Consider the following 28,000-nt stretch of genomic DNA (forward strand, 5'->3'; position numbering starts at 1 on the left):
CACGTTGAACCACAGCATAGTGCTATCTGCTGCTGCTGTCTTCACCTACAGAGGACGTGGAGGCTACAGCAGCGAACATGTCTGTGATTTTTACACATTTTGTAGCATTCTCCGCTCCCCCTTTCTGCCGCTTCTGTTGCTCCATGCTGCCTCTCCTTTAACAACGCGCTCAACGCTGAACGTAGCGGGAGTCACAGCGGACCACGCAGAGAAAGGGTGGGGCCGCTTCCGTCCTATATCCTGATTGGTTCAGTCCACTGTCTATATTGAAGATGGGCCAATGGGCCGCCCCCTCTAAATTGTGGGCCGGTCTCTAAGGAAAAAATGGAGGGAAAAAAACTCCATCTGCCCCTGAGGACTGTCGGCCCACCCGGTACACCAGATTACCAGTCGAGCCCTGCTTAAAATCCAGTACCTCACAAACCCTTAGCCTGTAATAACAAATCAAGAATACACGACGTGACACGTCACGGGTCCGAACGACAACGCTCCGTGGGTGACGTCAGCGGGCGGTGATTGACGCGCGCGCGCGCCCGACGCCACCGGGTTCATTACTCCGCTGACGTCACCGTTATCCTCTTCTTGCTCTCCGTGATGTCGGACTGGGAGGACGAGTACGACGAGCGCGGCGTCGCCGTCACGAGACCCCCGGGCGTCGGTACCGGCGCGCGTGCGGCGCCGACGTTCCCCTCCGGTGTACCGAGAGAGGTCGTTTGCTTCGGCGGCGGAGCGCCACGCGGGAAACCGAGCCGGGACCGTCCGCAGTGGCGAGACCGGCGAGACGGAGACGCGGGGCTGGACGGCGCGGCGGTCCGCGGTGACTCCCGCGACGGCGGGAGATGGCGCGGAGAAGGCCGCGTGTTCGGCGTCGACGGCGACGGGTCCGGTTCCAGGCGGCCCGTGTCTCTCCGCGTGGAAAACGCGTTGATCGGGAGGATCATCGGTAAACGCGTCTCGCCCCCGCTTGTTCAGCCACGTTAACCGGTGTGTTGAGATCGGATGTGGCAGGTTGTAAGGGTCACATATCACACCTCTGTCCCCCCCCCCCCCAGGTCGAGGAGGCGGGAAGATCCGTGAACTGGAGGAGAGTAGTGGGGCGAGAATAAAGGCAAGTCCGAGCTGAGGGACATCATCTCCAAACCTGGTGGTGTGGTTCATCAACTGGTGTTGGCGCACTGTTGACACTCTGTGTTTCTGTTCTCACTTTATTACATTTCTAATAGACATGTGTAGTTACCTCGCTAAACACTGGTGTTTATATATATATATATATATATATATATATATATATATATATATATATATATATATATATATATAAACACCAGTGTTTAGCGAGGTAACTATATATAAATAAAACAATCCATGTCTGATTTCTCCTCATGTTTTGTCTAGATTAACCGCGGGGAGTATGAGGGGGACTTGCTGATATTTGGCAGCAGTGATGTTCAGCAGAAAGCCCAGACTATGATCGAGGAGCTGATTTCTGGGGGGTCCAGTGTGTCTTGGCCCCAGAATGGTACAAACATGGTCGTGAAGAGCAGATCCACACTGTTTAGATGGCCTAACCCTTTATGTTGAGATGGCCTTGTCTCGACCTCAATAGGTGGACATGCTCAGTTGATTTCAGGGGGCTAAACTATTGGTACATTTCACCCATTTCATTTTTGTGACAATTAAGTACAGGCTCTTGCTGATTTGTCTCATTAAGGGATAGGAGAGAATATCATATATATATATATATATATATATATATATATATATATATATATATATATATATATATATATATATATATATATATATATATACACACACACACTGTATTTTCCGGACTATAAGCCGCTACTTTCCCCCGCGATTTGAACGATGCGGCTTATAATGGGGTGCGGCTTTTCTGTAGATGTTTCTTCACCCGTCAGGGGGCGGAGCAGAAAGTGAATCAGGTAGTAGGACAAGATTGTAAATTGAAGAGGTGCTCAATTTAATTTAGCACATGCAAGCAGCAGGCACGATGGATACATTTTTCCAAACCAACATGTGTTGTGCCAAATTCCGAGTCCCCTCGTTTGCACACGCATAAAGACGCTACAGATGATATTCGGGAGTTACAGTGATTATAACTCAGTTCATTGAGCACTCTAGTTTTGTCCTAACTAGATATTTAGACATAATACTGCTGTAATACTGCAAAATCATGGTCAGAGGTGAACTTCGGTATAGCCAGTGTGTATTTTATTTAAAATAATTAACACTCTTGAGCCAGTGTGGCTTTGGGCATAGATAATGCCGTGCTGTTTGCTGTGATGGTTAATTAAAGTCTAGCTCTTATTTATGCATAGAAACATAAATCGACAATATCATCTATTGCGTCTTTATGCGCGGATAAACAAGGGGAGTTTGAATTGGCCACAACATAGGCTGAAAGCCAAAACGGTCGCACATGAAATGCTACAGGCACTGTTCAGAAACTGATCAGTTCAGTTAAATGTACAGTGAGTCCCTGCTTAACGACGGGGTTTGAGACTGAAAAGTCCGTCGTAAAGCAGTTTTCGTTGTTAAGTGTGACCCTAGATTTAGATACGCTTTGATCGTAAATACAGTATAGAATAAAAACTAACAATGTTCTCGTGCGTGCGTACAGCGCGAGAAAGAGCGATCGCGTTGCCAAGATGGGCTGCGGTGGAGGCTGTGCTGCCTCAGCTTATCATACACAACACTCCACAACACTACACTGTGCTGCCACTGCTCCACCGCGCAAAAAAAAAAAAAAAAAGTCGGTCATAACTCCGGTCCGTCGTTTACCAGACCCGTCGTTAAGCGGGGACTCACTGTATTCAGTTCAGTAGATATATGCGGCTTATAGCCTGGTGTGGCTTATACAATATTTTCCATTTAAAAAATAGTCCAGAAAATATGGTATTTCATTATGCATATATACAAATATATGCATATAAATTTTAATGTAAATGAGCTATCATGCCTATTCATGACACAGTATTTAACAGTATACCCTCTCTTTATAGACAGCGAGAGTCCTGGAGTGAAGAGTACCTCCTGCTGGTCACGGACTGCCTTACAGTCATCAGCTGGCCCCACCTCCACACCCATAGACTGGAATGCCTTAAGGGAGAATAGGGAGAAATATGAGACTATGAAGTGGCAAGGTGGGTTACGCTGAAGGGAGATGGCTAACGACGTGCACTGTTGTCGGTTGATTACTTTTTCAATCATTTTGATAAATTCCTCTCAAATTAAAGTTTGTTCAACTGTTGTTGGCTTTTGAGGAAAAAAAGCTGCTGCTTATTTTCACCATAAGCTGTTTAATGTGGGCACAAAAGGCCTAGAATTGAAGTATTGGATAAGATTATTCATAGCAAACTGAATGAAGAAGTGATTCACCACATTTGACAAATACCCATATGCTGTGTGCTGGATTGCTGGTGCTGTCCGGCCTTACAGGCTGTTCTGTTCTGTACACCTGACACAGAACATGTACTGTAGCACGTCTCACAGGGCGAGAGACCGTAGCCCGTTTCATTTGGTTCCACTGATTATTCCGTGAATGTTTTCAGTATTAATTCGTTATTTCATGCAGTTATTATTTTGATGAAAACTAGGGGCTTTTCGGCTACAAGTAGCTGCGATGTGTGGTTGAAGATACAGCATAGAATCATGGTTGAGCCCATAGAGTGAAGGGGAGGAACCGTAGCTGCCTGAATGCTTGTTTTACTCTGGTTCTTTTTACGTGTAGTTGGATCCCTAATGAGTGCTCTGTTTATTGGTCTAGACCTTCCAGCCCTGAAGAAGGATTTTTACATTGAGGCTGAGTCTGTGGCCAGGCGCAGTGCAGAAGAGGTCAGAATATGGAGGCAAGTGTGTGTGTGTGTGTGTGTGTGTGTGTGTGTGTGTGTGTGTGGGAGATGACTTAGACTAGCCAGCAGGGGGTTCTCTCTACCAGTTGTGTTCAGCAACTAAAATGCAGGTAAAGGTTAAAGAACCCTCTCTTGTCCTCCTTGTGGTCTGTAATCTTTTTTTGAATGAATATAGGTTCATGTATTTGGGGATCTAGCCCTAAAATGTACTTCCTGTGGCATAAGGTCATATGGAACAGCAGGGTTTTTCCCTGTAGATATACTAGTATTATAATTTCTGTAAAACAATTTAGGAAAATAGCATTTTATTGCTATCTTCTTGGATGTGTGTTTTTCCGTATGTTCTGTAGTGTACATGTGCATTTTCGTCCAGCAGAGGGCTCTCAACACCAAATGAGTGTTGTGAGAACCTTTATTTACTGAGTAATAAAGAAAAACTCCTTTGATCTTTTTCCACATAGGTGCTTGCTGTTTGATAGGTTTACCCCAGTTAACACATTGTGAATAATTTCTTTTTTTTTTTTTTGTATTGCATATTTATTATTGTGTTGCTTAAAAAAAAAAAAAGAAATCACAGAACAGTGTGGCTGTGTGTGCTCTTTTGGGAGTGTTTAGGTATAGAGAAAGAGAGACTTGTGTGTTTTCATCATCACACCATCTACTATGATCATCAGTACTGAAGATGAGCATTTCGGTTTGGTTACCATCTGTATTGGTTTCTCTGTCCAACAGAAAAGAAAATAACAACGTGTTTGTGGACGATCTGAGAGAGGAAGGGAAGCGGCCCGTCCCGAACCCAGTGTACACGTTCGAAGAGGCTTTCGTTGACTTTCCTGAGATAATGGAGAATATAGTCAGAGTTGGGTTTCAAAAGCCAACTCCCATTCAGGTAACACACACACACACACACACACACAATGGGGGCAGCACGGCCTGTGAACATGGGCAGAATGTCTCCAACCCATGTGGTCGACCTTTGAACCTGGTTGGGTACAAATATAAAATAATACAATGACCCTATATAATGGCAGGGATGCCCACACCTTTTCAGCTTGCGAGCTACTTATAAGATGACAAGTCAAAATGATCTACCTACAATAAAAATGCAAAGCAAATGTATTTCTTCTATATTATCATTATTTAAGTTATTATTATTATTATTACTACTATTTATTATTGTGTACTCTTTCTTTCCTTTTAGGATAAATAAGGTATTTTATTTATTTATATTTATAAAGTATTGCTAATTGTAACGTGAAACACTCGCAGTCTGCAATATCCTTCCCAAGTTGCTGGGTCAAATCCTCGGCCATGGCTTCAGAGCGCCTATGTGACTGTATTCCTCAATAGCTGGAGAGCTTTGATTGAAGATTATATTTCAGATTTATTTTTAAAGCCTCTGAACAAGGCTTCAACCAATGCCTCTTATCATCTCTCCATCTTGGAAGGACGTCTTGTGTTTAACAATGAAGTGACACCCAAAATGATGCTTGAACAGTCCGAAAATGCCGCTCTACGTTTCCCTTCTTTGGAATAACAATGGCACACTGACAGATGAGGCAAACGCACTTATGACATAGTGAAACAAATCCTCCTCCCATTCTGTATGAAGTGGTAGGTTTTAGGCTTCTTACTCGGACCAGCTACGGCACTCATTTTTATACCCTTTGTTGTATTTAGTTTAAATAAATTGGAGGCTAGCTGTGCAGCAAGCTAACACGTTAACGCAGTTTAACGCGCATGCATAGGGTGTCAAAAGTTCAGACGTCCGATTGGCTACCCTGTATGTCAATCACAAGACAACTGTCAGTGCAGATGGATGATACCCTGTCATTTATCTCTTTTTTGTAATTCATCCCCTACTTTTCAATGTCATGCGATCTACCCACACTTCCTTCGCAATCGATCAGTAGATCGCGATCGACGTATTGGGCACCCCTGTACTAAACCGTCTTCACTCTCATTCTTGACGGATGCAGTACGTTACTTGAAGTGTTCTGAAAGCCATTCGCTTTTTGTGTCAAAAGATGAAAATGATCAGAAATGTATTGTTTTCATAACTGTGTGGCTATAATAAAATATTTAGAAGTGTTGTATTTCAGTCATAAATCATGAAGAGCTTACATTTTACATTACCAACAGACTGAAGTCATGTGGTTTAAAGTATAAACCTGCCAGTGCGGAGTTTATTCCACACTGGCAACCCTATTTTGATTTGTCAGGGTTCCACAATGAGTCATTACCATTCATGCGGAGTATCAGTTGTGAATGCAGAGATCTTCAGAGAAAAGTGGAAATTCAGGTGCTGCTATTTTGACATGGCATGAAAATAATTGGGTACTTTGCGCAATTGTGTATTTTGGACATTGTGCAATTCACAGGAGAAATAATTTATATAATAACTACCTCCTGAATAAAGTACACTAGCAGACACACACACACACACACACACGCAGCAGATGCATGCAGACATGGAAAGTAACCGTACCATTATGTAAGCTAATGGAATATGAAGGTAGTTATCAAATCTGTTGCTTAGCTAGCTAACTCATGAACTCTCAAATCATCATGATCATTCCCAGGTCACACATTAGCAGATTATTTTAAACAATGGCTAACCTTATCGTTTAAATATAATATGCTAATGCGTGGCATGGGAATGATCATGATTCGTTTAACAGAAAGTGAAGTCAGTCCTTGGTCACAGTCATTTTGGAACCCGACCTAACGCTGGGAAAGAAGGTAGAAGTGCTTCCTTTGAGTTTTTCCTTGCTGGAGTCGAGGACGTTGCTTCCTGCTTCAGTCATGGTGCAGCCCATCTGCTCTTAGACCCTGAGATGTGAGCTTTAATAAGAGGCTTTAGTAACAGACCCGAGTTCACCTTGTATTCTTAAGTTCTTGGCCTGTAAAGTCTCACCTTTTCTGAGAAGGAAAGGAACTTGCCTCAGAAAGGGAGGTTGGCGATCATAAACAGAAAGACTGAATCTGATTGAGTGGTTAAGGATGTGCCAACTCGAAACATCTCAGCTAAAAGTTGTTAACTGGGTGGGTTGTTGGGAACATGATTCTCCTCATGAATAGAACAATGCAAATCAGTCTCAGCTTTTCTAGGACAGGGTGTGAACAACCTGTTCCACCACCTCCATGTTATAATCGCTCATTCGTCCTTTCGTGACCTTTCTTTCTGTTGGTCCATGTGCAGCACTTGGGGACCTGCGTACCGCCTGCAGTCTCAGCTCTGATTCTCGTTTCAGTCTCAGGCGTGGCCCGTGGTCCTGAGTGGCCTGGATTTGATTGGGATTGCTCAGACCGGCACTGGGAAGACCCTGGCCTACCTGCTCCCTGGTTTCATTCACATGGACCAGCAGCCTGTGTAAGAGTGCACTCCATTTTGTTTTTACTCTTTTTGCCCTCTAACTTCTACACACGTGTGAATCAAAGACTGAGCAGAGTCATTTAGAGCTTTGCTGGATAACAAAAATGCTGTCGACTGTAGGTATTTTTTTCCTCAGTGAAATGAAAGGAGCACTGAACAGTGTGTTGATCTCCTTCACATGACTAGTGCGAGTTGCTGCTTGCAGCCCACACCTCACGTCCCCGTCCCGCCTCACGTCCCCGTCCCGCCTCACGTCCCCGTCCCGCCTCACGTGCCAACGCATGTCCCAATCTCATCTCATGTCTATTTGCAGGCCCAGAGACCAGCGAGGTGGCCCTGGCATGCTGGTCTTAACTCCCACTCGTGAACTGGCCCTCCAGATTGAAGCAGAGTGTAATAAGTACAGATATAAAAACTTTAAAAGGTGCGTCTATATATATATATATATATATATATATATATATACACACACACCAGCCCATGCTGTTAGTGCCAAATACACTGAAGGAACGTTTAGTATTTTAAAGGAGTATCGATGCTCTTTGGGATTAAGGTTGTTGTGCGCAAGTCAAGTTTGATAGTCATGTCTCCATACTGTTTTTAAATATTGGGGGGGGGGGGGGGGGGGGGTACATTGCTTGTCGTCCATGGTGCAGAACCTAGCACTAAAACACCTGCTAAACCTTCCCCTGGGTATACAGTATCTGTGTTTATGGAGGTGGTGATAGACGAGCCCAGATAAAGATGGTCACCAGTGGTGTTGACATCGTGATTGCCACGCCAGGAAGATTAAACGATCTACAAATGAACGAGCTCATTAACCTTCGATCCATCACCTACTTGGTATGTGTAGAGCATGTTGGGAGCTGAAGTGTAGGTGATATTCTGTGTCTGATACATACACACACACACACACACACACAAAAGCAAGGACCCTACTGTATAATGTTGAAATAGCACATTATTCAAATGCCTACATTTGTCATTAGTGTTTTTCTTGTTTGTTTAAAACAGGTATTAGATGAGGCAGATCGAATGTTGGACATGGGGTTTGAACCACAAATCATGAAAATCATTCTGGATATTCGACGTGACAGGCAAACAATTATGACCAGGTAAGAGACATTGTAGTGAGTGTGTAAAAAGCAAACTAACTAAGTTTTTCTAACTGAACAAACTTTGTCTTTTTCCATACTTCGTCTGTTGGACCATTCAGTGCCACATGGCCCACAGGCGTGAGACGTTTGGCCAAGTCCTACCTGAAAGACCCCATGATGGTGTATGTGGGCACCTTAGATCTAGCAGTGAGTTGTAGCTCATTCTTTAGATTAAGGCCCAAAGTCAGAAGCATTTCCTCTTGTGGCTTCACTGTTTTATTGTGTAATATGAAATTGCATCGAGAGTATTAAATACGCACAATAAAAGGATTTTAAGGGTGCATTGATGGTTACGGATAGATGAACACACTGACTTAAGGTGTAGTGTAGACTTTTGTGATGAACATTTCTCTGGTAAATTTTTTAAAGATCTGTGGAGAATCCCCTTGAAATGCCACGTGTGCCTCTGTGAATTATAGGCGGTGGGCACCGTACAGCAGACGGTCCTGTGTGTGCAGGAAGAGGAGAAGAAGGCATACATCTTTGACTTCATCCACAACATGGAGCCACAGGACAAAGTGTTGATATTTGTTGGAAAAAAGATTGTGTAAGTCTGCAACTAGAGATGTTTATCAATTCAGATGTTTCCTGGTGTCTTTTTGCCATCGGTCACTAGTGGTGAACGTGCACCGCTAGCTGACTCAGGAATGACCTCTGTCATGTTCCGTCTGTACCGATGACGACCTGTTTGAATTTGAAATAATTCCTCTTCGCCTTGTTATGCATCTGTTGCCCAAGCACAGATTTCATATTGCATAAAACAACAGTTTACAGGAAATGGCTTTAGAACGAAACACTAAGAGTGTAAATGTGATACACCCCAGACCTCCATTCACATTTCTAAAGAAAAATAATAAGTGCACTTTTAATTTTTGCAATGAACGCAGGACTAGTCCTTTCTTCCCGTTTGTGTCTGTCTTCTCCGTGTGGGGACGCAGGGCGGATGACCTGTCCAGTGACCTGTGTCTACGGGGGATAGCCGTCCAGTCGTTGCATGGGGACAGGGAGCAGCGGGACCGAGAAGAGGCCCTGCAGGACTTCAAAGATGGTATGAGACAAGTATATCACAAAAGCTGAGATTGTTTGTTTAATGTTGTGAGTGTAGAGCTTAGGTACATGCTATTTGACTGACTATATGGCACTTGCTTCCTGTATGTAAACGTCATGTAGGTTTATGGTTCACACCTGGGGATTCCCCTTTTAGGATGCGTTTGAGTTGGCCACCTTGTTTTGAGTTGCCATGGTTCCATTGTGTCAGTCAAATTTCAAATCAGAATTTCATTCAACACCGTATTTTGTACTCTGTGTGAATGTTGGTCAAATAATGTATATGTGTAACTGGATTCGGTTCTCAGTCTGAATAAATATTTTAATACATTTTTAATTTCTTTGGATTGGTAATCAAAAGGCATATCCAGTTGCTGCTTGTACATTTTTCTGTGTGCTCCTATATTGTCAGAATGTCAGGAGGCTAAAAGCGTAATGTGGAATTCTTCTTTCATTTGAGAATATGCCGAACGCATAATCCTGATGGTTCCTCCTCCTCTCTATGCATCTGTCGAATGAAACAAACCTGAAAGACCTGTTTTTGTTGCAGTGACTCTCATGTGGAGATTCATTTACATTTACGGCATTTAGTAAACGCTCTTACCCAGAGCGACTTACAACAGTGCTTTGCATCTGATCACAGAATTCATCCTAGGTAATAGTACAGATAGGCCAGAATTCAAGATACCATTGAGTCAGACTACTACTAAACTACAGGAGCCAATATTCATATGTCATGTTTCACACACCATCCCAAATCACGTCCAATTTTTCAAGTAAACTTTTTGTGAGCCCTGAAAGCCTTTTGTTGCAGTGACTTTCATGTGGAGTGTGTCCGCATGTCTAAGTGTACATCAGTTAGTAATGAGCCCCAAAGGTAGGTTTTCTCTCTCTCTCTCTGACTGTTAGTTTCTGTCTGTCAGCTGTGGTGTGTTCTACACATTTTCTCGCTCCCTCAGGCCGTCTTGCACTGACTGAATATTCAGATTCTCGTGCTGAGTGCAATTAGTAGAATTCAGTGAGGATCAACATATTTGTGGTTCTGTTGACTGTGTGCAGGACGGGTCCGTATTCTGGTCGCCACCGACCTGGCTTCTAGAGGACTAGATGTTCATGACATCACCCATGTTGTCAACTATGACTTTCCACGCAACATAGAAGAGTATGTGCACCGAGTTGGGAGAACGGGTCGTGCCGGGTGAGTGTTGTGTCCGACCGCCACCTAGACTAGACTGCTCATTAGTCTCGTGTGTTAACAACCCTTAAACCACTTATCAGCCGATCCGGGACTTCTGTTACCCTGGTTACAAGAGGAGACTGGAAGATGGCAGCTGAACTCATACACATTCTTGAGAGAGCTGGCCAGGTAGCGCTGTCTCCACACCAGAGATCTGTTCATTAGGCGAATGGGGAGAAAAGGTAACCCGATAATTCACGCTGCTTCTGCTGTGTTGTAGGAAGTACCGGAAGAGCTGGTACTAATGGCAGAGCGCTATGAAAAGCACCGGAGAGAGAAGGACATGTTCCCTACCAAACCACGAGGGGGTGGGAGAGGGGGCGGGGCTCAGAGAGGAAGAGACAGATTCAGAGACGACTGTAATTGGCGCTTCTGACCTTACGCAGGTAAAACTATACCAGTCGGTAATGGGCAGAATTTATTACCATACTTGATTCTTTTATTTTTATTTTTATTGATTATCTGAAGAATGTTACTTGTAATTTTCTTTAATTCATGTGGGTTGATTACCACGATTTGTCATTGTGATAGAAAAAGCCAGTAAAAAAATCTCTCAGGCATTTTATAACTAATGTACCTAATACATAACTATTTTAGTTTGTTAATGGCTCACGTTCTTCCAAAAATAGACATTCGCTTAATTGAATTTACTCAATATAACAGTAGGGGCACTGCTATAACATCTTAAAAATTATTATAATTAAAATGGTGTTTGAATATTTTATTGATTTCTCACGCAGAAGTCAATAGATTTCTTACAACTGATTAAATTGAACCTTTTGCTTTTAGAAAGAAGAGGCCGGTTTATCTATCACCTTTGCTAAGGTTTTGTTCCAGAGAGCACATTTTAATTAGGGGCATGTAACCCAAATAAAATGGGCTATGTTGTTCAGTTTGCATAACTGTTATTATAATATTTACCCATTGGATACAAGCAAACCATTTTTTTGTTGGTGATATTCAAATAAAATCTCTAAAAGAATTTAACTTAATCTTTCTGTTTCTGAGTAAACTAGACCCCATGTTGCAGTTTTTGTATTTTATTTATTTATTTATTTATTTGGGAGCTACATCTAGGGCCCCAACACTGGCACATCTCGGACAGTCAGTCGTACCTTGAGGACGGGGACAGGTGGTGCAGTAAAACAATAGGAAGCTACAAGTGAACTTCACCACCACCTCTAGGTAGTAGGGAGTTAACTGCGTTTGTACATTTCATGCATGCCATGGATGCAACTGAAGTAAATGTAAAATTTGAAAGTTAACTCGTGCTGTGCTTTTTATTCACTTTTTTAAAAAATTTAACAAAACAACGGGAAGCCATTGTTTCGCTGGTATTCGATGCGCGTTGCCAGAAACTCGCAGCTCTTCTTGTCTGTAGATTCGAGCAGGTTGTGTGAGGGAATAAAAAAATTGTGGAGCTCTTTTCTTCTCAGGTGCTTCTCAAAGTCCTCCAGTAGCAGCTGGAAGCAGTGGCTCAGCTGGTCCGCCGCCCACTCGCTATCCTTCACTCGGGTTGCGCATGCGTGGAGCAGTGCCGTCTTAGCATGATAAGAGCAGAACTTGGACATTTCCTTGGGGTGGTCCTCGGTTAGCCGCTGCAGCAGGTACTTCAGAAGTTTCAGACATGGCTTCCTGTTTAAAAAAATTATCGTTCATAAAAAATAAAAAAAAACATAACATGACCACGAAATTCCTGTAGTGTCCGATTAGTGTCATGTGTGTGATTGCACGTAAAGAATGACTTCAGACGTGCGTTACAGCGGTGCCGTTACCTGCAGCACGCAGCGGAGCCTTTCTGACAGCATGTCTTGGACGCACCGTGGTCATTTAGGATAATCTTCTCAACATGCGAGAAAGAGATGCGCCAAGTGTCTGTGCAAAATATGCATTATCCTTTTAATTTTCAGGTGATCTTTGGAAGTACATAGCAAGTATGTTATTTATAAAGTATACTATATAAACAAATGCTGTTGATTTTTTATATTTACGTATGTTAAGAATATTTTGGTGTTTACCGCCGTGCTAGCCTACCTTTGGCAACAACTCCTTCTTTCTCTGCGCTGCCTATACCCTCATATTTTGGCACCAAATAAAATTGTTTACGCTTCAGGTCCTGTTTGACTTTTTTGCCGAGCCAGTTGTCGACCATGAAACCATTTGCAGTGAAACTAGGCCAACTTGATTTGTTGACCTCCAGACTCAACACAAAGTCGATAGAAATCTTTTTTCGGTTCTGCTTCACCTCCAGGGTTACGGCCGGACACCCCTTTCTCTTGCGCTCCACTTCAATCTCATCTAGAATGGCACAAAGTTTGCACAGTAGCGGTGATAACACGGAAAGGCATTGACATCTTATGTTACGCTGGCATATGCCACTGATGTAGACATCTTGCGTACAGGTTACGCTGGCATACGTCACGTCGACATCTTACGTACAGGTTACACTAGTATATGTCATGTCGACATTTTGCTTACAGGTTACGCTGGCATATGTCACTGACGTCGACATCTTGCGTACAGGTTACGCTGGCATATGTCATGTCGACATCTTGCGTACAGGTTACGCTGGCATATGTCAATGACGTCGACATCTTGCGTACAGGTTACGCTGGCATATGTCAATGACGTCGACATCTTGCATACAGGTTACACTGGCATATGTCACATCGACATAGACATCTTGTTTTGTGCCTTCATCATTGACTTTGACATTAAAGTGCCTATGTTTATCTAGCACACAGATGTTTACGCTACTGAATGCTATTGAAAGTCATTTATAGGTGCCAGTAGAAGTGAGTTGCCCTGTCGTTTTCTTATTGGGAAGGACCTCAGGACCCTTTATCATGATGCCGGTATTGTGCTGAATTCCGCCTCCTCTGCAGAATTAAACTCCCGTCGTTTGCACGCACATAAAGACGCTGCAGATGATATTCGCAATTTATGTTGTTTCTATGCATAAACCTCAACACGGACGAAAGTCAATAGCTTTTAACTGGTCCATCATAAGACCACCAAACAAGTTTTATTACATTATGTGCATCCTAAACAACCTATAAATCTTGAATTGGTATTTATACCTCATCTCTTTGTGGTGGTCAGTTTGTTTAAATTTCCATTGCCATTGATTCAATTACCCAGCACAGATTATTGCCTATGGAAAAGTAAGCCCCTTTATTCTAAGGATGAGCTCAACATCACTACTACATGGTCAATAAAAATACATACAGGGAGACGGACGAGGCACGAGTCCGATGGCCGGTTCACTAACGTCCGTGTTAAGGTCATTTGTAGATGATGCTTTTGACATTGCAGCGTTACAGTACATTTAAAATAACATGTCTACAATTTAAAATACGTCTATTCCTGACGTAAACAAAGTTGTAGGTATTTGTCTTGGTCGCCAGAAATAAGAATTGGCATGTTTTGGCACGCTTGCTTATACTGTCTTAGTTATTGAAGAAAGAATTCCGAGTGTGCGAACGTGAAACCAACTTTACGGAAATTGTCACCCAAACGTAAAATGTGGAGGACAGTGGCATATGCCAGCGTAACCTGTGCGTAAGATGTCGATGCCTTTCCGTGTTGCTACTGCCTCTCAGTTTTGCGTCAGCATCAGCAGCGGGGTAGTTACGCACTCGTTTCGTTTCTTTAGAATCGCAGAATTACTTACGCGGTATGGTTGGCACGACTTCCTTCACTTTATCCCGGAATTCTGCCAGCATTTCACTGGCCTTGATCGTGTTGTCTTCGTTGAGAAACCTGTTTAAAGGATGTTTCTGGCGTTTCATGGCTACGCTGTAGAACGCGCCTTCCTCTCCAAAATGTTGAACTTCCACCCTCTCAACAGGAATAGTCAGCATCACATCAAATTCATCAGGCTGGCAAATCTGAAACGTTCACATTTAACATGCTTGACCGTGACTTACTCCAGTAAGGAGGACAAAAAATACACTTTACGATGTCACTTACCTTAACGTTTTCATAATGACTTCCCGTCTTCAGCAGACTAATTTCTTTGCACCAATCCAAATTCTTTTTCAGGTGCTCAGATATTATTTTCTCTATCTCGTTTACGCATTTTGTCGACTCGCACCTCTCCTGTTTTTTTATCTTTAACTTCTCAAGGGTATCTTGGAGGATTCTGTGTGGATCGGTGCGGTCCAATTTTTTTATCGAGCTTTTGGGAACTTTTTCCAGTGCAGCTCTCTCAGCGTGTTCGTCTGCAGGGCTCTTGGAGCTGGATGGAGGTGTTGGAGCAACTTCTGGAGTTTTTCTGCTCTGTGAGGTGTGTGTCGCGCGCGCACCGGTGCTTTTCGCGTCTTGTGTTGGTATTTCCACTCCAGCTGTTTTAACTTTGCAGTCCTCCTTTTTAAAGCTCTTAGAGCTGGAGGTGTTGGAGCTGGATGGAGGTGTTGGAGCAACTTCTGGAGTTTTTCTGCTCTGTGAGGTGTGTGTCGCGCGCGTACCGGTGCTTTTCGCGTCTTGTGTTGGTATTTCCACTCCAGCTGTTTTAACTTTGCAGTCCTCCTTTTTAAAGCTCTTGGAGCTGGAGGTGTTGGAGCTGGATGGAGGTGTTGGAGCAACTTCTGGAGTTTTTCTGCTCTGTGAGGTGTGTGTCGTGCGCGTACCGGTGCTTTTCGCGTCTTGTGTTGGTATTTCCACTCCAGCTGTTTTAACTTTGCAGTCCTCCTTTTTAAAGCTCTTGGAGCTGGATGGAGGTGGTGGAGCAACTTCTGGAGTTTTTCTGCTCTGTGAGGTGTGTGTCGCGCGCGCACCGGTGCTTTTCGCGTCTTGTGTTGGTATTTCTACTCCAGCTTTTTGAAGGTCCTCCTTCTTTTTAACGCTCTTTTTCGAAGTAGGTTCGGTGTTCTTTGCTGACGAGACGCTGGAAAGCTCGGCGACTTGACTTCCTCTACCTGCCATCGTCCTGCGGTACCTGGCACGCATGCGTAAAGCATTTGACGTAACGACGTGAGCGCTTATAACCCCCCTCTGACGTCAGTGGAGGGTATTGACGCGCGGTCTCTAATGCAAAAATGTAAAATATTGCATACTCTGCCTGTTTGTGATAACAATGTCAGAGTAAGCAGGTAAGCCTTTTCTGCACGGCAATTATGCTTTACTGTATCTTCATTTCTTGTAGGTTTAAATGCATCTTCCCATTGGGTCTTTATTTTTTCCCCTTTCCTGTAGGGGAACATTTTATTACACTTTCCCGGACGTGTAGACGCTCTAGTATTAGTCTGAAAATGTACGTGTTAAAACCGGGGTTGGATTACTGGTTTAACAATGTGTTGAATTTTAGAAACGTCGTTACACCATCATTGATGATGTATTACAGTTACGCCTGAATGGGATGTCGGTGTAACCTGTTTATTACAGCGCTAAATTGTTTAAGACTCTTACAGTGATAGACCTCGGGCGACCTCTTCTGGCTAAGTGTTATTTCATGTTGGGAGTCATTAAAATGCCTTAATTATATTTATAAAGCCATTATACAGTATTTACGGACTTCAATTAAGGAATTCTGGAGACCTTATGACTACAAAATGCAAGCATATTTTCTCCCAGTTAAATCTAAAATGTTTATTTTAGTGAAAAATAGTGCTAGTGTAGTATATTCAATCTTCAAAGAAAACTAACATTATGGTTGAAACATCTTTATTGTGACACACATGGCCTTAATACTTTGAACAATAAGGTGCAGAAGCTAAAGCCAATTAAGGTTAAGTGCCTGTGCTGGACCAGCTTCACGCCAATCAAAGTGCTTGGAGATTCTTTATGTGCAAAATATTTGCATGCGCGCTATGTGCACCAATTTTAAAATATTTTTCACATTTCTTTAAAGCTAACATAGTCTGAAAGACTAAGAAGTTTTAACAGCAGCAGAACATGAAAACACATTAAACTGTGAACAAACACTAAAATCAAGACAACGATGTGAGGATCTGTTGAGGGCGAGTTAAACTGCACTCCAGAGCAGAAGAGGTCATACATTTTCCTGTCAACGAGTTTTGACTATCACACATGGTATATTCATGGTCATAACCCAAAAAAGATCACATTCCAAATTGTCACACGCTAATATTACAAATACATTTCACATTATGAATTTAAAAGTCAAACTTAAGTACTGTTATGGTTTTTTTTCCTCCTGATACTTTTGCGATGCATTGGAACAATTAAGCAGTCTGTCACTATGGAGTTTAAATAGCCAATGGGATTCAGTTGGGTGACCTCTGTTCTGTCACATGTGACTCTGGAGTTGGCAGTCAAACACAATATTCATTTGGCCTTCTGGGCTTTCTGAGCAGACTTTGTGACTTTGCCACCAGAGGGAGCTTTCTTCTCAACTCCCTTGATCACGCCGACTGCCACAGTCTGCCGCATGTCACGCACAGCAAAGCGCCCTGCAAACCGCATTCACAACAGCCAGTTGAGAGTAAGACGCTGCTCATAATCGTTAGATTTCTACAAGGAATGCAATAACACTCACCAAGGGGAGGGTATTCAGAGAAGCTCTCCACACACATGGGTTTGCCAGGAATCATGTCCACAATGGCAGCATCTCCAGACTTGAGGTTCTTGGGATTATCTTCAAGTTTCTTTCCTGAGCGGCGGTCAATTTTCTCCTTCAGCTCAGCAAACTTGCAGGCAATGTGTGCAGTGTGGCAGTCCAGTACAGGGGCATAACCTGCACTGATCTGCCCTGGGTGGTTGAGGATGATCACCTAAGGAGCGGATGTGGACTTGACTAAATAGTCACCTGTCATTCAGTGTTAGCAGCTGCAGCGTGGTGACGGTAAACAGTTCAGCATGTTAAAAACAGCACTGAAGCTACTGGAATTGAACCCACCTGAGCAGTGAAGGAGGCTGCCTCTTGTGGTGGGTCATTCTTGCTGTCCCCAGCAACGTTTCCACGACGAATGTCTTTCACAGAGACATTTTTGACATTGAAACCCACGTTATCCCCAGGCAAAGCTTCGGAAAGTGCCTCGTGGTGCATCTCCACAGACTTGACCTCGGTGGTCACATTAACAGGGGCAAAGGTCACCACCATGCCAGGCTTTAGAATGCCGGTCTCAACCCGACCAACAGGGACAGTTCCGATACCTAACGGAGGGATGGTGAAATGGGTCATCTAATGTGGTTAAACATTAGTTATGGTATGAAAAAATTATTATTGCAGAACGTCACCTCCAATCTTGTAGACATCCTGCAGGGGCAGGCGGAGGGGTTTGTCAGTAGGACGGCTCGGGGGCTGGATGGCATCTAAAGCTTCCAGAAGTGTAGTTCCAGATGCACTACCATCCTTGCGGGTGATCTTCCAGCCCTTGAACCAGGTCATCTATAGCAGTGACAAAAGACAGCATCGATCTGAACTTGATTGGAAAAGGTGATTGTTGTTTTACTGCTATAGCAAAAACAGAACCAGAGTGGTGAAACTTCATGTAGTTTGTTTATGGGGGAAACAGCTGTTCGTTTTCTAGTCATACGCACATTGGGGCTGGCTTCCAGCATGTTATCACCGTTCCAGCCAGAAATGGGAACGAATGCCACAGTTTCAGGGTTGTAGCCAATCTTCTTGATGTAGGTGCTGACTTCCTTCACAATTTCCTCATAGCGCTTTTGGCTGTAGTTGGGCTCGGTGGAGTCCATCTTGTTGACGCCCACTATCAGCTGCTTCACACCCAGCGTGTAGGCCAGAAGTGCGTGCTCTCTGGTCTGGCCATTTTTTGAGATACCAGCTTCGAACTCGCCAACACCAGCTGCCACAATCAGCACAGCACAGTCTGCCTGGAAAAAAGAGGGGGAAATCGTCTAAAATATGAAACGCTATACAAAATCTAGGTAGGAGAAATAAATGAATATCTGATTCTATTAAGGAATAATTCACTAATGCACTGGGGGAAGAACTCAAATGAAGTGACCACCAAAGCAATGTCAACTCAAAATGTGCTTTTCCTGACCTGCGAGGTGCCAGTAATCATGTTTTTGATGAAGTCCCTATGACCAGGTGCGTCGATGATGGTAACATAGTACTTGCTTGTCTCAAATTTCCAGAGGGAGATGTCAATAGTGATCCCACGCTCCCTCTCTGCCTTCAGCTTATCCAACACCCAGGCGTACTTAAAGGAGCCCTTTCCCATCTGAAACAGTTTAGAAGGTCATGTAAGAAACACGGGCATCTGCATTTGAAATACAAATGCATTTTGAAGGCTTCATGTTGAAGAGAAAAGAAAAAGAGGAGATTGTACATGAAGAAGAAGAAAGGTTTGGGCTTCATTGTTTCAACTGTCCTACCTCTGCTGCCTCTTTTTCGAACTTCTCAATGGTTCTCTTGTCAATACCACCACACTTGTAGATGAGGTGTCCAGTGGTGGTTGACTTCCCAGAGTCGACATGGCCAATCACCACAATGTTGATGTGGAGTTTTTCTTTTCCCATGACTGGTTATACTGAACTTTGCAACCACACTACACAGCCTGTCTCAGATAAAATAACACAAGTTACTTATTTAATACTGTAATTTACTGTGACTAAGTAAATACCTGCAAAGCTATTGTGTTGAAATTTAGTATTTTAAACTCTAATTGTAGCTCGGGTTAAACCAAAAGTTGTTTAGCATGACAAACTTGTGAACAATGCACTGGAGCTCAGTGGAAAATTCTTTGCCTGACTAATCAAGCAGTCCTCAACATTACATAAAAGCCAGAATCTGTACAGCACCATGGACAAGGGCAGAGACCAGCACATATGGACACACTGCTTTCCAAACAATCCACCTCAGTCACTTTGTCACTTTGGGGGGAGAAACATAGCTACCTCGGTTCATAATTTACTAAAATAGTACATGGCAAACTAAAGGTTCCTCTGGTGTTTAAATTTTTATGTGGTAACCTTTTTCTCCACGCTCGTGAGCGTGATAACTGACACCATACTGCATGATATGTTGTGCACAAAAGACCTTCTTTCTCAAGTCTCCGTCTCATTATGCTGTCCCACACCCTGCTCTGCTCCGGACGTCTTTACAAATAGTTTTTATGCTCTTTTAGTGGTGTGGTTCAGCCATTGTACAGTTAGGTCCATATATATTTGGACAACATTTTTCACATTTTGGTTCTATACATTAACACAATGAATTTAACTAAATTTAGATGCAGTTGAAGTTCAGACTTTCAGCTTTAATTCAGTGGGTTGAACAAAATTATTGCATAAAAATGTGAGGAACTAAAGCATCTTTTAAACACAATCCCTTCATTTGAGAGGCTCAAAAGTAATTGGACAGATTAAATAATTGTAAATAAAATGTTCATTTCTTGTACTTGGTTGAAAACCCTTTGTTGGTAATGACTGCCTGAAGTCTTGAACTCATGGACATCAGACATCACCAGACGCTGTGTTTCCTCCTTTTTAATGCTCTGCCAGGTCTTCACTGTGGCCATTTTCAGTTGCTGTTTGTTTGTGGGCCTTTCTGTCTGATGTTTAGTCTTTAACAAGTGAAATGCTCAATTGGGTTGAGATCAGGTGACTGACTTGGCCATTCAAGAATATTCCACTTCTTTGCTTTAATAAACTCCTGGGTTGCTTTGGCTTTATGTTTTGGTTTCATTGTCCATCTGTAGTATGAAATGATGACCGATCAGTTTGGCTGCATTTGGCTGGATCTGAGCACACAGTGTGGCTCCGAATACCTCAGAATTCATTCGGATGCTTCTGTGCTGTGTCACATCATCAATAAACACTAGTGACCCAGTGCCACTGGCAGCCATGCATGTCCAAGGCCATCACACTGCCCCCGCTGTGTTTTACAGATGATGTGGTACGCTTTGTATAGTGAGCTGTACCACACCTTCACCATACTTTTCTTTCCATCATTCTGGTAGAGGTTGACCTTGGTTTCATCTGTCCAAAGAATGTTGTTCTAGAACTGTGCTGGCTTTTTTTTTTTTTTTTTTTTTTTTTTTTTATAGATGTTTTTTAGCAAAGTCCAGTCTAGCCGTTTTATTCCTGAGGCTTATGAGCGGCTTGCACCATGCAGTGAACCCTCTATTTGCTTTCATGCAGTCTTCTCTTTATGGTAGATTTGGATATTGGTATGTCTACCTCCTGGTGAGTGGTGTTCACTTGGTTGGCTGTTGTGAAGGAGTTTCTCTTCAACGTGGAGATTATTCGGCGACCATCCACCACTGTTGTCTTCCGTGGGCGCCCAGGTCTTTTTGCATTGATGAGTGCACCAGTGCTTGCTTTCTTTCTCAGGATGTACCAAACAATTTCTCGGATGGGTTTTTTTTTCCCTGTTTTTGCAGCTTAAGGATGGATTGTTTCACCTGCATTGAGAGCTCCTTTGACCACATGTTTTCTTCACAGCAAACCAATCCAAATACAAGCACCACACCTCAAATCAACTCCAGGCCTTTTATCTGCTTAACTGAGAACGATTGCCCACATCTGTCCATGAAATAGCCTTTGAGTCAATCGTCCAATTACTTTTGGTCCCTTTAAAAACAGGGTGGCACATGTTAAGGAGCTGAAACTCCTAAACCCTTCATCCAATTTTAATGTGGATACCCCCAAATGAAAGCTGAATGTCTGGACTTTGTCCATGTACATTATATAACTATAACTTGAATATGTTTCAGTAAAAAGACTAAATTTGTGTCCAAATATATATGGACCTAACTGTAATTGGACGAGCATGTTTCTTCCACACTTGATAAAGTGCAGACCTCCATTTTGTAAGGACCATTTCAATTTAAAATACTAGAGCAGCCATTTGAGATTAAAAGGGACGTACCAAATGTAAGGTGTGTGTGTGTGTATATATATATATATATATATATATAATTTCTGTAACCACAATATGAGGGCAAAGTGCGAATAACATTTCGAGTACACAGAAACCCTTTATTTATCATGTAGGGTCATATTTACCGCCAGCAGATCCGTTACGTTAATGGTCGACACTCAAGTCATTAAGCTTAATTATTGCTTCTAGTAATCTAATTCTCAGTCTAAACTTCACATATAACAGAAGGGCTATTCCTGCCGAGACTACATAACAATCATTCGTTTTAAAATCGTTACTGAATGACCGTTTTATAAAATGACATTAGGCAGGTTTCTAACGCGTTATATACCGTCCAAATCATTTTTATAACGACTTAATTCTTGATCATTCTAGCACATAAATAGCACTCCGTGAGTTGCACATGTAATTCAAATGTCTGGGGAGGTAAGGGCACCATCCCTCCCTGCAGTACCGCCATGTTCCCAGCCCGGACTGACACCAGCACAATGTCAAGTTCTGGAAATACGAACTGGTACATGTCAGTAAATACAACATTACTAGAAAGCACAGCACCATAAAGAATCGGTCTTTCTTATACATATGGGCACACGGAAGAAGACATTTGCTGTAATTTTTAGAGTACCCTACCTGTATTTGTGGCAGGGACACAGACGGCGCTGGGGAGGCTGAGCTGGTTCTGGTTCTGTATCGCGGACGAGGGCGGCTGCGCAGTTGTACGCAGCGCTCATGCCTGCATCTAGAACATCAGCTGTGTTGCATTTTGAGCTCTAGTCTGTGGGGTTTTCCTTTTAGAAAATACATTCTGATTATTTAAAGTGAGGCTAAATGTATGTATACACCATGCATAAAGTGGATTATGTTGTACTATGCCATATGCATAATCCCTGCGTAAGTATTTGGCAGACTAAAGATTAAAAGACTAAGAACGAGCTGCATCTTGCGCAAAAACGACGCCCTTTCGCTGGAACCTGATATTTCATCCTTCAAGTTATGATAGTTGTAATGACTTAGTAACTCTGAGAAACTTTGACAAATGCATGAACTTTCCACAAATAAAGAATACCCGATGATCAAATAAAAGTGACGAGACCATGAATAATTATATTGACTTATTATTTTATTTATTTATTTGGAGGGCGAGGCGCAAATGAACATTGAACTGCTGGATTTTGAGAACATGAAACGAGCATGTTTTATCTACTTAGAATATGTTGATATACAGGGTATCAAAGTGTACTGCTAGACTTCATGTGGAGAAATTAACTGCTGTAAAACATGTATCAAGTCTTAAGTAAACAATGGACTACATCGAGTAAACAAAAATATTTTGCAAAGAATAAAAGTAATACATGTTAAATAATTAAATACAAATACTCCCTTTATGGCATCACATTACAGTATATGAACAATTGGCAAGTTATGCAAGTTAAATGCACCAAGCTCTTTATAATCTAGATGTTTCTACTCCATGATTCTACCATATATCTTAAGGAATTCTGAACCAAATGAAAATAGGTTCATAAAACAAGAATAAGGCACAGTAACAAGAAGGAATGAACACAATATTTCATTGTGTAATTTAAGTTGGTTCAAACTCCCATTTCATTTCAGCTCAACAATCTCAAACCACAGATGGGGTCAAAAGAGAAATGAGCACTTCAAATGTCCTCTCCTGAATATTTAAGCACAACTTTAATGCTTACACTGATGCACATGTTCATTGGTTACTATTCTGGCTTCTGAGGCCAAAATGCAGGAGGTTGGATTACATATAATTTCACCTTGAACAGGTGTGCTGAACAGTCCAAATAAACTGAACAAACATTTGAGGTTTGTAGATTATCAGGCTGGGGTTTTTGCAAAACCATCAGAGATTTAAACAGAGTGAACTTTGACAGATAGTGAAAACCTCAGAGAGCACATTTCCGAATCATGGCCCCATCAGCACCTTACTGAAAGGTAGGAGTTCATTAGCTGTGCTCACGCCTTCATAAGGAATTACCTGAATTAAGTCCCCTGAATTTGTTATGTACATTTTATCTCTTAAATAAAAGGACATTTTTTCACTGGATATGCAAGCTGTGTACTGCCCAGGGCTGGACTGTACCTTTTCCAAACAGTGAGTAGAAAGCAGCTCCGAACAGATTTATTCCAGCTGAGATGAAGAAAACGGTTCGCCATTCCACTATGGTGTTCTGTAAAAATAATAACAATAAAATGAATAATTTTTTATACTATAACAACCAGGAATAAAACAATATAACCTCAAAACATTTATTCTTTGCTTTTATTCTAGAATATTAACATTTACCTGAACTATATATGATATTTATATTAAACATTTTTAATTCTTCTCCAATCCCGCACCTACAGTCCTATGAGATGTTTGGTAAAATGACTATGAATTAGCAAATTCTGAGATTGCACTCATAGTTCAACAAATTATTGCAGCTATGGACAAAGACACTATTAAAACTGCTATACTGTGATAGGTTAATTAACGTGTTTGTCTGGATCCTTCTGGTGCTGCAATGCTTCCAATAGTAAGCCTGGTGTAATCTGTTATGGCTATGAAACTAAAAAGCAAAGAAGTGCTATTCCCTCTCTTTGGGGTTAGGTTTTAAAAGATGCCACATCAGGTTCCTTTTTTTGTTGAAGACATCACATGTCATGATTTTATGACACTATAATAAGAAGAAATATACAGTTGAAAGGGGAGGGGGAAAACACTCACGGATTTGGTCAGTGACCTTGCGATCACAGGACCCACCATGCCTGGTATAGTTGCAAATGTGTTTGTGATTCCAAGTAATATTCCAGCATAGCTGAGGACAGAATATTTTAGCAGTGCTGAAAACCACCCATCACTAGACATATAAAAAATATAGTAAATGCTATGCAGCTATGTGATTAGTTACTAATATTTGACCATTTCTTCTAAAAAAAAAAAAAAAAAAAAAATTCCATCTTACGATGGCGCAATGTCCAGATGGTTGATGTTAAAGCCAGATGCTGATAAGCCTCCGAGGGACGAAGAGATGGTGAGGAACACGACCGCCAGGACATAGTTGCAGTCAGTGTATCCTGCTGCCACCAGGAACACAGCTGGCCCAATCATGCCTACACACACACACACACACACACACACACACACACGAGGGTGAGCAAGATCAGCAAAGAGGAAAACCTCTGTAAATCACATGACTGCTTTAAACTCTCCTCAGCATTCCTGCTATGGAAGTGAAAAACAAGCCCTCATGACAGCATGTCCTGAAGTCCTCTTATCTAACCGTGACGGCACAGAGGTCAACACAGCACGCTCCCTCACATTCAGTCAGCTCTGCCAGAGGCTTTGAGCTCCTCACCTACGACGGTGAAGGCCTTGCGCACTGCCACGGTACGGAGGAGGCAGGTCTCCCTCAGGTAGTCTGCCAACTGGCCTCCACCCATAGCCAGCAACCAGCAGCCCAGGTAGGGCAGAGCAGAAAGCATTCCATTCTAATGTTTAAAATATTACACAAAACCATGTCAAAAGATTTTAAACATGCAAAATGATGTGTTTTATGATAATGGTTATTTACATATGAGTAGTTATTGTTTTTATGTGGAATTATTCCACAACCTTCTGAGTATTAAAAAAAAAGGATGAGGCGTCATCCAAAACCAACAGTCATTAGTCAACACGAAGTTCAGGTCGTGGCCCGAGACACCCACCTGCTTAATGCTGAAGCCAAGTATGTCATTCATGTAAGTGGGTAGGAGAGTCAGCAAAGTGTAAAATGTCCAGTTGTAAGAGAAATGGGCGACAACTATGGCCCACAACGGCACGGACGTGAGGATGGAGGTCCATGGTATGTAGTCTGATGTTGGAGAAAGCTACAATGGAAGGAAGAAAAATGCACAGGGCAGATGAAGAGTGAATAAACCGATCTATTCATTTCAAACAGGTGACATTTTCTTAGGATTTAAGGAATTGGAGAGACAAAAATGCATTGTTGTCTACCTCGTTTTTTAAAGAGGTTGTTATGTAGGTCCTCTCAACCTCTGATATTCTTTTGTGTGAGTCGGGGCTGTTACTGACCAGTAAAGACCAAAGGACAAACCAGAGAAGTCCAACAGCACCTGCAAAATGAAAGATTGGTTTTAGTGTCCAATCACGGTGCTTTACACAGATCAACTAAACAAATGTGTTATGGGACCTGCAGCTGAAAAACATATCCTTACCAAAAATGTAGAAGACATATGTCCAATCCAAGTAGAAACATATCTGGCCAGACAAGGGAAGAGCTACTACAGTGCCAAGCTGGGCACCTAAAAACAGAATAAGAATGCATCAAAAGGATTTTAAAAAAAAAGTTCAACGAATGCATTAGTTATTGCTGAAGCAATCAGGCCTGGTCTTACCTGCGTACGAGATGGTGAGTAGCTTGCTTCTCTCCAGCGGTGGGGCCCAGGACGCCCACATAGCATGCATGGCAGGAAACGTCACTCCCTGACAGGTCGTTAAATACACAACATTAGGGACTCTGTTGGAAAGCACGGGACAGGCTGTAATGTCTACAGCAGCACACGCACCTCCCCTATGCCTTCCAGTACCCTGACTGCTATGAGGTAGCCGGCCCCCAAGTCAGCAGCAACGGGCGTGAGCAGAGTGAAGATCACAGTTCCCAGGATTCCCAGGCCCAGCAGCCACTTGGCACCGTACTTGCGTGCCATGTAGCCTCCTGGTATCTGGGTGATGATGTAGCCATAAAAGAAGGAGCCCAGGATCCAGCCTTGAGTCTCTGAGTCCCAGTCATACACACTGGCCTGAGGGGGGCAAACAGCTCACATGCACCTCACCCTTTTAATGACGCTTCAGGAGACAATAGGACTAGGTGACATATCTAAGGTCTCCTGCTGAAAGACAGACGAGGCTAAATACTGTAGGATATTTAGAAAAAAGAAATACATTTCAAAACAAGATTTTTTTTACCAAATGATTTTCATTCAGAATTGTTTTTCTTTTTATTTTATTTATCTTTAAAAGCTTGAGTGATACTGAACTTTGCCATCGGATCTTGGCTACTCTTCTATCTTCTACTCTTGGGTTAAGCAGCTATGGATTGGAAGAAGACGTTCAGCCCTCACCGTGTGGTTGTGTCTGGGGCGAGGGGGGTTATAGTGCCGCGGGCAGACGGAGCTGTTGACGTTACTGCTGCTACTGCTGTTCAGCATGTCCACCATGGCCACGCTGAGGTTCACCCGCAAGGCGTAAGCCACAAAGAAGCCATAGCAGGACAGGATGGCCAGGCTGTAGCGTGAGGAGCCGAGCACCGGCGCTGTAGCAAACAGGAAACACCAACGTATGCACAAGTTCCCATTCATATATACAGAGGAGTGAGTCAAACAAGAGGGATCAGAGCTGTTATTACCTGTGGACACCGAGCAACACGGCTGTGCCAACATACGATGGCATGACTGATGAGACCACAGACACACCTTCATTTACCAGCTAACTGACAACTCCTTGCAAAATGTCTGTGGTACACCCTGTGTTTTGCAATGCAAAGTAATCATGTCAGTGTAGACATTCTCTTGACAACAGTCCTGAAGTTCACATAAAGATATAGTTTTAAAGGAGGCCATAACTAATCCTTCATCTACTGCTGCCCAGCTCAAAGTGAAGTGACCCGTCTGCTTTGTGTCAAAGCACAAGTGTCTTTACTGGGCCTGTCATTTCCTCCTTTACCTTTAGTTGATGAGTACTAAGAGTGTCGAAGGGGATTAATAATATAATATCATAATAATATAACTGTATAGCAGTTATACTCCAGCTGTAAGGCAGAAAGCACGTATCGTGAGGGTGATGGGTGACATATAACCGCAGCAGGACAGGACACGAGATAAAAGTCCAATCCTTTAGTCCCCTTGTCCCGTGACATCTGGCAACATTATGGCCAGTTAGTTAGAAACTCACACAACCTTAATGTACCACCTACCTGGTTACCCAGGTCTCACATGTACAGTGGTCAGTATGGACATGTGGACATGTCCCCGTCGTCTTTTATATGAATGTATGTCCCTTTATGTTCAATAGTTGACGACAAAATAAAAGTCCGACGACAGCAAAACACCCGAGCTAACCTGGCTATCTGACGTTAACGTTGGACTATTTAGTTAGATAAACCTCGCAGGAATAAACCCGAGACAGTCCACAGACGCGTGATTTAGAGTTGGCGGAACCGAGCGCGGTCAGGTGTGAATCGCGAAGGTTAAAAGCACAAAATGCGACAGGTGAAGATGGCGCTAACGTAAACACCGCTAGTACACGTCTGGAGAACAACCCTCACCTCTCTTTACGCCCTCGTCTTCTTTACGGTGGAGCAAAGGCTGCTCGTAGTCGTCGGTGTCTGACTCTGATGAGTGCTCCATGGTCCGCCGGTAAACCTCCTCCTGCAGTGTGGACCAGGCGCTGTTGTCCCCCCGATCAACAACCACAGCTCGCCACCT

At 42.8% G+C, this 28,000-nt stretch overlaps 4 protein-coding genes across 8 annotated transcripts; 1 reads left to right on the forward strand and 3 right to left on the reverse strand.

Annotated features, from left to right (window-relative positions):
* The first annotated feature begins 332 nt into the window (after nucleotides 1-332).
* ddx43 (DEAD (Asp-Glu-Ala-Asp) box polypeptide 43) lies at nucleotides 333-11,977 on the forward strand. The gene is made up of 17 exons (XM_076974841.1): nucleotides 333-943; nucleotides 1,053-1,108; nucleotides 1,396-1,519; nucleotides 3,027-3,167; nucleotides 3,791-3,872; nucleotides 4,608-4,764; nucleotides 7,130-7,248; nucleotides 7,565-7,675; nucleotides 7,953-8,094; nucleotides 8,266-8,366; nucleotides 8,468-8,555; nucleotides 8,828-8,955; nucleotides 9,347-9,456; nucleotides 10,515-10,653; nucleotides 10,734-10,821; nucleotides 10,913-11,078; nucleotides 11,482-11,977. Exons 1-16 carry the CDS (start codon nucleotides 595-597, stop codon nucleotides 11,066-11,068), a joined length of 2,091 nt encoding a protein of 696 aa, XP_076830956.1. The 5' UTR covers nucleotides 333-594; the 3' UTR covers nucleotides 11,069-11,078; nucleotides 11,482-11,977.
* cgasa (cyclic GMP-AMP synthase a) lies at nucleotides 11,959-15,657 on the reverse strand. 4 transcript variants are annotated; one of them, XM_076974845.1, is made up of 7 exons: nucleotides 15,414-15,657; nucleotides 15,232-15,266; nucleotides 14,665-14,922; nucleotides 14,366-14,582; nucleotides 12,727-12,990; nucleotides 12,468-12,567; nucleotides 11,959-12,327 (listed from the first exon to the last, which is right to left on the reverse strand). In XM_076974845.1, exons 1-7 carry the CDS (start codon nucleotides 15,640-15,642, stop codon nucleotides 11,994-11,996), a joined length of 1,437 nt encoding a protein of 478 aa, XP_076830960.1. In that variant the 5' UTR covers nucleotides 15,643-15,657; the 3' UTR covers nucleotides 11,959-11,993. The 4 variants fall into 4 exon arrangements, with proteins under 4 accessions (XP_076830960.1, XP_076830959.1, XP_076830958.1 ...); XM_076974844.1 differs by having other exon boundaries at nucleotides 15,232-15,657; XM_076974843.1 differs by having other exon boundaries at nucleotides 14,366-14,534; nucleotides 14,665-15,657.
* Nucleotides 15,658-16,339: 682 nt separating this feature from the next.
* eef1a1a (eukaryotic translation elongation factor 1 alpha 1a) lies at nucleotides 16,340-22,306 on the reverse strand. Its single transcript, XM_076974781.1, has 8 exons — nucleotides 22,136-22,306; nucleotides 19,000-19,181; nucleotides 18,666-18,845; nucleotides 18,196-18,492; nucleotides 17,893-18,043; nucleotides 17,552-17,808; nucleotides 17,192-17,426; nucleotides 16,340-17,105 (listed from the first exon to the last, which is right to left on the reverse strand). The coding sequence occupies exons 2-8, from the start codon at nucleotides 19,141-19,143 to the stop codon at nucleotides 16,981-16,983; spliced, it is 1,389 nt and encodes a 462-aa protein (XP_076830896.1). The 5' UTR covers nucleotides 19,144-19,181; nucleotides 22,136-22,306; the 3' UTR covers nucleotides 16,340-16,980.
* A 307-nt stretch (nucleotides 22,307-22,613) lies between these two features.
* On the reverse strand, nucleotides 22,614-27,995 carry slc17a5 (solute carrier family 17 member 5). Of its 2 annotated transcripts, none has more exons than XM_076974955.1 (11): nucleotides 27,841-27,995; nucleotides 26,639-26,829; nucleotides 26,084-26,317; nucleotides 25,913-26,000; nucleotides 25,733-25,819; nucleotides 25,512-25,630; nucleotides 25,223-25,384; nucleotides 24,874-25,006; nucleotides 24,481-24,628; nucleotides 24,243-24,333; nucleotides 22,614-23,703 (listed from the first exon to the last, which is right to left on the reverse strand). In XM_076974955.1, the coding sequence occupies exons 1-11, from the start codon at nucleotides 27,920-27,922 to the stop codon at nucleotides 23,572-23,574; spliced, it is 1,467 nt and encodes a 488-aa protein (XP_076831070.1). In that variant the 5' UTR covers nucleotides 27,923-27,995; the 3' UTR covers nucleotides 22,614-23,571. The 2 variants fall into 2 exon arrangements, with proteins under 2 accessions (XP_076831070.1, XP_076831071.1); XM_076974956.1 differs by lacking the exon at nucleotides 27,841-27,995 and adding an exon at nucleotides 26,923-27,820.
* Between the last annotated feature and the right edge of the window lie 5 nt (nucleotides 27,996-28,000).

The sequence above is a fragment of the Brachyhypopomus gauderio genome, chromosome 15, assembly GCF_052324685.1.
Source record: "Brachyhypopomus gauderio isolate BG-103 chromosome 15, BGAUD_0.2, whole genome shotgun sequence".
NCBI classification, from domain to species: Eukaryota; Metazoa; Chordata; class Actinopteri; order Gymnotiformes; family Hypopomidae; genus Brachyhypopomus; species Brachyhypopomus gauderio.

Bases quoted from the DNA above. Each gene is read 5' to 3' on its own strand.
- ddx43 (XM_076974841.1), top strand. From the start codon at position 595: ATGTCGGACTGGGAGGACGAGTACGACGAGCGCGGCGTCGCCGTCACG. The intron at 10,654-10,733 runs GTGAGTGTTGTG...ACCACTTATCAG, and splicing joins GGGAGAACGGGTCGTGCCGG to CCGATCCGGGACTTCTGTTA. The intron at 10,822-10,912 runs GTAGCGCTGTCT...GCTGTGTTGTAG, and splicing joins TTCTTGAGAGAGCTGGCCAG to GAAGTACCGGAAGAGCTGGT.
- cgasa (XM_076974842.1), bottom strand. From the start codon at position 15,642: ATGCGTGCCAGGTACCGCAGGACGATGGCAGGTAGAGGAAGTCAAGTC. The intron at 12,991-14,365 runs GTAAGTAATTCT...GTGCCATTCTAG, and splicing joins AGTCGTGCCAACCATACCGC to ATGAGATTGAAGTGGAGCGC. The intron at 12,328-12,467 runs GTAACGGCACCG...TTTTTTAAACAG, and splicing joins GGCTCCGCTGCGTGCTGCAG to GAAGCCATGTCTGAAACTTC.
- eef1a1a (XM_076974781.1), bottom strand. From the start codon at position 19,143: ATGGGAAAAGAAAAACTCCACATCAACATTGTGGTGATTGGCCATGTC. The intron at 18,044-18,195 runs GTGCGTATGACT...TCACTGCTATAG, and splicing joins TGCTGGAAGCCAGCCCCAAT to ATGACCTGGTTCAAGGGCTG. The intron at 17,106-17,191 runs GTGAGTGTTATT...TGCGGTTTGCAG, and splicing joins CTCTGAATACCCTCCCCTTG to GGCGCTTTGCTGTGCGTGAC.
- slc17a5 (XM_076974955.1), bottom strand. From the start codon at position 27,922: ATGGAGCACTCATCAGAGTCAGACACCGACGACTACGAGCAGCCTTTG. The intron at 25,820-25,912 runs GTAAGACCAGGC...TTCTGTTTTTAG, and splicing joins ACTCACCATCTCGTACGCAG to GTGCCCAGCTTGGCACTGTA. The intron at 25,007-25,222 runs GTGGGTGTCTCG...TTTAAACATTAG, and splicing joins TTGGCTTCAGCATTAAGCAG to AATGGAATGCTTTCTGCTCT.